The sequence below is a fragment of the Oncorhynchus gorbuscha genome, unplaced genomic scaffold, assembly GCF_021184085.1.
Source record: "Oncorhynchus gorbuscha isolate QuinsamMale2020 ecotype Even-year unplaced genomic scaffold, OgorEven_v1.0 Un_scaffold_1373, whole genome shotgun sequence".
NCBI lineage: Eukaryota > Metazoa > Chordata > Actinopteri > Salmoniformes > Salmonidae > Oncorhynchus > Oncorhynchus gorbuscha.
The window spans coordinates 134,677-144,676 of NW_025746166.1; the positions used below are offsets into that span (position 1 = coordinate 134,677).

A 10,000-nucleotide genomic window follows, 5' to 3' on the forward strand; every position below is an offset into this window, starting at 1 on the left:
AATATACTGTCTGGCAGAATATACTGTCTGGCAGAATATACTGTCTGGCAGAATATACTGTCAGCAGATTATACTGTCTGGCAGAATATACTGTCAGCAGAATATACTGTCTGGCAGATTATACTATGGCAGATTATACTGTCTGGCAGAATATACTGACTGGCAGATTATACTGTCTAAAATTATACTGTCTGGCAGATTATACATTCTAAAAGTCAAGAGATGCTGATATGCGTTGTCCATAATGGTTAAGACTGCTTATGATGGATATTCTAATATCTTCAATGGTAGTTATAAAGCGTTATGGATGTAAACATAAATGTGAGGGTTTAACCCATTACAAGACAAAGGAGGGTGTGTTGCACCAACATGGTTTAAATCCATCTTAGATTAGACCTCATCTAGATTTTGTAAATCTACGTTTATAATTATCATCCGTGTTGCACCACTTAATTTTAAGACTGGATTAGTTGATCTCAGGTTAAATCACTGAACTATGATCAGTGATATGTGTCCTAATGGATTCTTATAGCAATATGTTGTAAGTTCTATGGAAACAAACCAGCACTGGTCGTTGCTAGTCCCCGCCAGCAAAGTGACTTTTCACTTCAGGCTAAGGATGAAATTAATTGCACTTATCTGTCAAATGATTTAGCTGGTTGAGTTTAACGAACATGATAAACCACAGGAGATAAAAAGTGTTAATCACACTGAAAATAAAGGACATACAAATTACTTAGACACATACTGATATTTGATGCATTTAAACAGGTCAGTTTAGATTTAATCCCAAAATGAATTTAAATTAGTTTTTAAAACAGTGGAGTGAACTATGATTATTGGAAAAACGAGGTTTAAGGATTGCAAAAACATTACTAGATAAACCTTGATTAAACTCCAGTTTATGAGTTCATTCAAAGTTAAATTTAGAATCAAAAACATTACTGTAAACCTTTGATTAAAAGTTTAAGGATTACCCTGATTGAAACAAATAGAATCAAATAGAATCAAAAACATTACTAGGATAAATTATTAAACCCAGTTTATGAGTTCATTCATGTTTACCCAGAGTTCAAATAGTGAATCAAAAACATTACTAGATAAACCTTGATTAAACCCAGTTTATGAGTTCATTCATGTTGGTGCAACCCACCCTGAGTGAATCAAATAGAATCAAATGGGCCAAAGGTTGTAGGAGTGAATCAAATAGAATCAAAAACTACATCAACCTGTTTATGAGTTCATAACTGCAAATGATGGTCACCACCTCATTCAACACCCAATCAAACTCACAGGCATACTATGATGGTCACCACCAATTCACACAATCAAACTCCAGCAGAGCCTTGGCCATCTGAGCGTCCAATGGCAACTCAGACATTATGATCCCGATCTCTGATAGGTTCCCATCGTCGTCCAATGCCGCGAGGTAATCCAGCTCCTCTAGCGACTGCATCAGACCCTCTGGATCTGATTGAAGTAGACAACTTGGATCATATAATAAAATACAAGATCTGGATAAGTAGACAACTTAAAATAATAGATAATAAAATACAAGATCTGATAGGAAGTAGACAACTTAGATCATAGATAATAAAATACAAGATCTGGAGTAGACAACTTAAATAATAGATAATAAAATACAAGATCTGGATAGGAAGTAGACAACTTAGATCATAGATAATAAAATACAAGATCTGGATAGGAAGTAGACAACTTAGATCATAGATAATAAAATACAAGATCTGGATAGGAAGTAGACAAATTTAGATCATAGATAATAAAATACAAGATATGGATAGGGAAGTAGATCATCCTTTAGATAATAGATAAGAAGAAGAAGAGATATTAGCCAGAGAAAACACCTGTTTAACAAAATGACTTGTCAGTTGATGCTCTGGATTATGATCATATAGTATCTGCTCAGCTCCTCAAGAGATCGAGGACCTTACTTTAACTTTTACTTTAACACGTCAAAAGACATTAGAATACAGAATCAGAATAAAAACTCTCTTCCCGAAAGAGCCTGAGCTCCAAAAAGGTTGGTCCAGTAATTCTGGCCTTGTTTGTTGTTCCAGTAAAATGGAGGACAGTAATTCTAGCCTTGTTGTGTTCCAGTAGAATGGAGGACAGTAAATTCTAGCCTTGTTGTGTTCCAGTAAAATGGAGGACAGTAAATTCTAGCCTTGTTGTGTTCCAGTAGAATGGAGGACAGTAAATTCTAGCCTTGTTGTGTTCCAGTAAAATGGAGGACAGTAAATTCTAGCCTTGTTGTGTTCCAGTAGAATGGAGGACAGTAAATTCTGGAGGACAGGCCTTGTTGTGTTCCAGTAAAATGGAGGACAGTAAATTCTAGCCTTGTTGTGTTCCAGTAAAATGGAGGACAGTAAATTATGGCCTTGTTGTGTTCCAGTAAAATGGAGGACAGTAAATTCTAGCCTTGTTGTGTTCCAGTAAAATGGAGGACAGTAAATTCTAGCCTTGTTGTGTTCCAGTAAAATGGAGGACAGTAAATTCTAGCCTTGTTGTGTTCCAGTAAAATGGAGGACAGTAAATTCTAGCCTTGTTGTGTTCCAGTAAAATGGAGGACAGTAAATTCTAGCCTTGTTGTGTTCCAGTAAAATGGAGGACAGTAAATTCTAGCCTTGTTGTGTTCCAGTAAAATGGAGGACAGTAAATTCTAGCCTTGTTGTGTTCCAGTAAAATGGAGGACAGTAAATTCTAGCCTTGTTGTGTTCCAGTAAAATGGAGGACAGTAAATTCTAGCCTTGTTGTGTTCCAGTAAAATGGAGGACAGTAAATTCTACTTCCAGTAAAATCCTCATTGTTGGCGTTGGAGGTCAGATGGACGAAACGAGAGGCGTTATGAGGTAATCATTAATAACAAGCTGGCCACTTTACTCCGTGGAATGTGTCCAAAATGGTACACTACCTTTTTGACCAGAGTAGAGCACTATATAGGGAATAGGGTGCCATCTGGTCTATAGTAGGGCACTATATAGGGAATAGGGTGCCATCTGGTCTATAGTAGGGCACTATATAGGGAATAGGGTGCCATCTGGTCTATAGTAGTGCACTATATAGAGAATAGGGTGCCATCTGGTCTATACTAGGGCACTATATAGGGAATAGGGTGCCATCTGGTCTATAGTAGGGCACTATATAGAGAATAGGGAGCCATTTGGGATGCAGCATTGTCACTGTCCTCAACTCTTCCCATGCTGGGACAGCCGGGTGGGTCGGGGCTCTCAGACAATGGTCCCTGGCAGGCCACTGTCAGCTCTACTAAAGCACGGCTGGCTGCCTCTAAACAGGACAGAGCACGGCATACAGACCTCCATCAGACCTCTACCCAGGACAAAAAAAACCCTCCTGTACCCTGTACCACTCTACAGTTACAGCTATAGTTGCAAAAAGTCTGCTAACAAAATGCCCAGGTTTCCCAGAATTCCTGGTTGGATGATTCCAAGATTTCCTGCTTATTCTCTCCTGATTTTCTGGAAAAAAACTGGGAATTTGGGGAAAGTTGCTAGAATTTTGCAACCCTAGTTACAGCACAGATTACACAGGGTCAGATCCATAGCAGTACAGATTACACAGGGTCAGATCCATAGCAGTACAGATTACACAGGGTCAGATCCATAGCAGTACAGATTACACAGGGTCAGATCCATAGAAATACAGATTATAACACATTTAAATGTAATTAGGATCTCTGTGGTCAGACTCACCTCCTCAGACCAGTGTCTAATAACCTGAGAATACACTGAATACCCAGATACAACCAGGGTTTCTAGTCATGCTTCTACATCTGCATTGCTTTCTGTTTGGGGTCTGAGGCTGGGTTTCTGTATAAACAGTTGTTGACATCTGCTGATGTAAAAAGGGCTTTATAGATACATTTGGTAGTTTGGTTCAATTCCTTTTTTGGTTACAGTACCACCAAGTACATTTTGCTCAGCCCGGAGTAGCCCTGAAGTACCCTCTCATGTAAGCCTATGGTCTCATGAGTCTTCCCAAGTAGCCCCGGTGGACAGGCCAAGTAGCCCTGGTGGACGGGCCAGGTAGCCCCGGTGGACAGGCCAAGTATCCCCGGTGGACCAAGTAGCCCCGGTAGACAGGCCAAGTAGACACGGTGGACAGGCCAGGTAGCCCCGGTGGACAGGCCAAGTAGACCCGGTGGACAGGCCAAGTAGACCCGGTGGTCAGGCCAAGTAGACCCGGTGGACAGGCCAAGTAGCCCCGGTGGACAGGCCAAGTAGCCCCGGTGGACAGGCCAGGTAGCCCCGGTGGACAGGCCAGGTAGCCCCGGTGGACAGGCCAAGTAGACACGGTGGACAGGCCAAGTAGACCCGGTGGACAGGCCAAGTAGCCCCGGTGGACAGGCCAAGTAGCCCCGGTGGACAGGCCAGGTAGCCCCGGTGGACAGGCCAGGTAGCCCCGGTGGACAGGCCAAGTAGACACGGTGGACAGGCCAAGTAGACCCGGTGGACAGGCCAAGTAGACCCGGTGGACAGGCCAAGTAGCCCCGATGGACAGGCCAAGTAGCCCCGGTGGACCAAGTAGCCCTAGGAGGTCCTAGTACCCCTGAATGAGAACCACTGTCCTACTATAGTACCATGTAGAATGTCTGTCTGGTAGACTGACCTGGTCTGGTGATGAAGTCACAGTGTCTCAGCCCTGCGATCTCCATCCTCTTGAGGAAGAGGATGGTGAAGGTGAGGTTGGCGTCCAGGATCTGAGGGGATGTCTCTATGGGGAGTACTCTTTCCTTAGGGTACAGGCAGAAACACTTCCCTGGACAAACACAGACAACTCAATCAAACAAACAAAGGGATTTTCTTTAATTTTTACTATTTTCTACATCATAGAATAATTGTGAAGACATCAAAACTATGAAATAACACATATGGAAATCTAGTAATAACCAAAAAAAAGTGTTAAACTAATACAAATATATATTTTTTTGTTTTTGTTTTTTGTTATATTTCTTTGCACACTCTTGGCATTCTCTCAACCAGCTTCATGAGTTAGTCACCTGGAATGCATTTCAATTAACTGTTGTGCCTTGTTAAAAGTTCATTTGTGGAATTTCTTTCCTTCTTAATGTGTTTGAGCCAATCAGTTGTGTTGTGACAAGATAGAGGTGGTATACAGAAGATAACCCTATTTGGTAAAAGACCAAGTCCATATTATGGCAAGAACAGCTCAAATGAGCAAAGACCAGTCAGCTGCTTCCTGATATCAGTACCAGCTGCTTCCTGATATCGGTGCTTCCTGATATCAGTACCTGCTTCCTGATATCAGTACCTGTCGGTCCAATCAGCTGCTTCCTGATATCAGTCCAATCAGCTGCTTCCTGATATCAGTACCTGTCCAATCAGCTGCTTCCTGATATCAGTACCTGTCGGTCCAATCAGCTGCTTCCTGATATCAGTACCTGTCTGTCCAATCAGCTGCTTCCTGATATCAGTACCTGTCGGTCCAATCAGCTGCTTCAGCTGCTTACCTGTGTCCAATCATCCAATCAGCTGCTTCCTGATATCAGTACCTGTCGGTCAATCAGCTGCTTCCTGATATCAGTACCTGCTCCAATCAGCTGCTTCCTGATATCAGTACCTGTCGGTCCAATCAGCTGCTTCCTGATATCAGTACCTGTCGGTCCAATCAGCTGCTTCCTGATATCAGTATCAGCTGCTTCCTGGTCCCGTCCAATCAGCTGCTTCAGTACCTGATATCAGTACCTGTCGGTCCAGTCAGCTGCTTCCTGATATCAGTACCTGTCGGTCCAATCAGCTGCTTCCTGATATCAGTACCTGTCGGTCCAATCAGCTGCTTCCTGATATCAGTACCTGTCGGTCAATCAGCTGCTTCCTGATATCAGCTGTCCTCAGCTCCTGATATCAGTACCTGCTTCGGTCCAATCAGCTGCTTCCTGATATCAGTATCCTGCTTCCTGATATCAGTACCTGTGTCCGCTGTCAGCTGCTTCCTGATATCAGTACCGGTCCAATCAGCTGCTTCCTGATATCAGTACCTGTCGGTCCAATCAGCTGCTTCCTGATATCAGTACCTGTCGGTCCAATCAGCTGCTTCCTGTACCTGTCGGTCCAATATCAGATGTCAGTACCTGTCGGTCCAATCAGCTGCTTCCTGACATCAGCCTGGTATCTGCTGATGGATCGTAGTACTGATTCAGAGGTGGCCCTTAACCTGGGATGATACACCTGGTTGAAAGAATACACGTTTAACCATAGAAAGACCTATTATAACTATTTAATAACGTCATGAATGAACTCATTTAATGGGATATCTATGGTCATAGCCTTGGCCTACATGCATAAACTAACATGCAATGCTTGTTTTATGGGGGTTAAACTCACATGTCTTTTCTCCAGTCCTACGTCGATGACAAAGTTAACAGAGTCCACAGCCCAGAACATGTCCTCTCCCTGGCTTGTGGAGAGGAAAACCCTCCGGCAACTGGTCGTAACGGTTCCCCTACTCCCCATCCCCTCCCCCAGGAGAGAGGGTGTCCGACCACGCCCAGGGCACAAGACCACGGGCACCAGCTCCCCAAGGTCTGCCCCCAGTCTGGTTCCCTCTCTCTGGAGGATAGCACGGGCACAGACAACCTCCTGTGGGGAGGGGCAACACAGTGTGAGACAGCACCATACGACTTGTCCCGTGTGGCTACTGGCTAGCAACGCCCCCAAGGTCATGGGTTCACTTCCTGCAGGGATCACACGTCTAAAAACTGTACAGCACTGAGGATAATAGTGTCTGCCACTTGACCACTACACCCCAGATCTGCTACTTGACCACTACACCACTTTTACACCACCCCAGATCTGCTACTTGACCACTACACCCTAGATCTTCTACTTGACCACTACACCCTAGATCTGCTACTTGACCACTACACCCTAGATCTGCTACTTGACCACTACACCCTAGATCTTCTACTTGACCACTACACCCTAGATCTGCTACTTGACCACTACACCCTAGATCTTCTACTTGACCAATACACCCTAGATCTTCTACTTGACCACTACACCCCAGATCTGCTACTTGACCACTACACCCTAGATCTGCTACTTGACCACTACACCCCAGATCTTCTACTTGACCACTACACCCCAGACCTGCTACTTGACCCCAGGCTGGATGGTTCAACGTGAGGGGAAGAGAGGGCTTATCATGTCATAAATAGTTAACACATTTTGCTGGCAGACCCATCAATAGAAAAGGGCTGAGTTGACATCCCTACTGACAGGCTTTGAAGCTCATTGTCACACACACATATGGTCCAGGACAAGAAGGCCTTTCAAAACGCTTTGTCATTCCAACAGACCACGAGGCAGACCACGAGGCAGACCACGAGGCAGACCACTAGGCCACTAGGCAGACCACTAGGCCACTAGGCAGACCACTAGACAGACCACTAGACAGACCACTAGACCACTAGGCAGACCACTAGACAGACCACTAGACAGACCACTAGGCAGATCACGAGGCAGACCACTAGGCAGACCACTAGGCAGACCACTAGGCAGACCACTAGGCAGACCACTAGGCAGACCACTAGGCAGACCACTAGGCAGACCACTAGGCAGACCACTAGGCAGACCACTAGGCAGACCACCAGGCAGACCACTAGGCAGACCACCAGGCAGACCACTAGACAGACCACTAGGCAGACCACTAGACCACTAGGCAGACCACCAGGCAGACCACTAGGCAGACCACTAGGCAGACCACTAGGCAGACCACTAGGCAGACCACTAGGCAGACCACTAGGCAGACCACTAGACAGACCACTAGACCACTAGGCAGACCACCAGGCAGACCACTAGACAGACCACTAGGCAGACCACTAGGCAGACCACTAGACCACTAGGCAGACCACCAGGCAGACCACTAGACAGACCACTAGGCAGACCACTAGGCAGACCACTAGGCAGACCACTAGACCACTCGGCAGACCACTAGACCACTAGGCAGACCACTAGACCACTAGGCAGACCACCAGGCAGACCACTAGACAGAACACTAGGCAGACCACTAGACAGACCACTAGGCAGACCACTAGGCAGACCACTAGGCAGACCACTAGACCACTAGGCAGACCACTAGACAGACCACTAGACAGACCACTAGGCAGACCTCTAGGCAGACCACTAGACCACTAGGCAGACCACTAGGCAGACCACTAGACAGACCACTAGGCAGACCACTAGGCAGACCACTAGGCAGACCACTAGGCAAACAAGACGGAGGACGAGACTGGGGACGAGACTGAGGACGAGACGGGGGACGAGACAGAGGACGAGCCTGGGGGAGATGGAGAACGAGACTGAGGACGAGACGGGGGGGAGACGGAGGACGAGACTGAGGACGAGACGGAGGACGAGACGGAGGACGAGACGGGGGAGACGGAGGACGAGACTGGGGACGAGACTGGGGGAGACGGAGGGCGAGACTGAGGACAAGACGGGGGAGACGGAGGACGAGACTGAGGACGAGACGGGGGGAGACGGAGGACGAGACTGGGGACGAGACTGGGGGAGACGGAGGACGAGACGGAGGACGAGACTGGGGACGAGACTGGGGTAGACGGAGGACGAGACTGGGGGAGACGGAGGACGAGACTGAGGACGAGACTGGGGACAAGACTGAGGACGAGACGGAGGATGAGACGGAGGACGAGACGGGGGGAGACTGGGAGGGAGACGGAGGATGAGACTGAGGACGAGACGGAGGACGAGACTGGGGGAGACGGAGGACAAGACTGAGGACGAGACTGGGGGAGACGGAGGACGAGACTGGGGGAGACGGAGGACGAGACTGAGGACGAGACTGGGGACGAGACTGGGGACGAGACGGAGGACGAGACTGAGGACGAGACTGAGGACGAACGACGGAGGGAGACGGAGGACGAGACGGAGGACGAGACGGAGGACGAGACTGAGGACGAGACTGGGGACGAGACTGGGGACGAGACTGAGGACGAGACGGGGGGGAGACGGAGGACGAGACGGGGGACGAGACGGAGGACAAGACGGAGGACGAGACGGGGGGAGACGGAGGACGAGACGGAGGACGAGACGGGGGGAGACTGAGGACGAGACTGAGGACGAGACTGAGGACGAGACGGAGGACGAGACGGAGGACGAGGCGGGGGACGAGACGGAGGATGAGACGAGGGACGAGCTCCTGCTTAAGGACAGATATCCTACTTAAGGACAGAGATCCTACTTAAGGACAGAGATCCTACTTAAGGACAGAGATCCTACTTAAGAACAGAGATCCTACTTAAGAACAGAGTTCCTACTTAAGGACAGAGATCCTACTTAAGGACAGAGATCCTACTTAAGGACAGAGATCCTACTTAAGGACAGAGATCCTACTTAAGGACAGAGAGCTATGCCATCATTCAGTACATAGCACCAACAAAAACAAGCAATCGAGTTACGGACAAATACTGCACCATCATCACTGTTGAACTGTGTAAATGATCTCACCTGAGCTGAGGCCAAGAACAGCACCACATCTCCCTCCTCCTTGGTGCGGTGGATCTCCAATACCAGTCTCAGAGCAGAGTAGAAGTAGTCTTTACTACTACAGTTACTGTAGACCACCTCAGCTGGACAGAGGGCTTCCAGACTGACCACAGGGACGTTACTACCTGTAACAGCAGTGAACATTACTGTCAGTCCGGTCCGTGTTATCACAGAATTCCGTTCCATGTTTTACTCATGTTCTAATTGAGCTACGGAGGTTAGTGATCAACGAAGTATCCCCACAGTGGCTTTCAGTAAAGATCAATGACAACAACCTCCATTCTTCTAATGATCTGATAAACACAACAATGGGGACCATGTGTTATTCCCCCTGGGTTGTTACAAAGTGCATCTTTTCTCATTGAAATAAATCAATCAATCAATGAACGTATAGGAGGGTCGTTCCACTACCGTAGTGGGCCAGGAGCCTGTCT

At 47.1% G+C, this 10,000-nt stretch overlaps 1 protein-coding gene across 1 annotated transcript in view; it reads right to left on the reverse strand.

The window, feature by feature from the left end:
* LOC124022411 (putative pre-mRNA-splicing factor ATP-dependent RNA helicase DHX32) overlaps window positions 1–10,000 on the reverse strand; it is an 18,629-nt gene that overhangs the window by 3,819 nt on the left and 4,810 nt on the right. Inside the window, exons 3-8 of the mRNA XM_046337344.1 lie at window positions 9,978–10,000; window positions 9,528–9,691; window positions 6,384–6,638; window positions 6,131–6,227; window positions 4,648–4,797; window positions 1,325–1,470 (exon numbers count right to left, since the gene is read on the reverse strand). The exon at window positions 9,978–10,000 is cut by the window's right edge and continues 59 nt beyond it. Coding sequence (XP_046193300.1) covers window positions 1,325–1,470; window positions 4,648–4,797; window positions 6,131–6,227; window positions 6,384–6,638; window positions 9,528–9,691; window positions 9,978–10,000 — 835 coding nt within the window. The remainder of the gene's footprint in view (window positions 1–1,324; window positions 1,471–4,647; window positions 4,798–6,130; window positions 6,228–6,383; window positions 6,639–9,527; window positions 9,692–9,977) is intronic.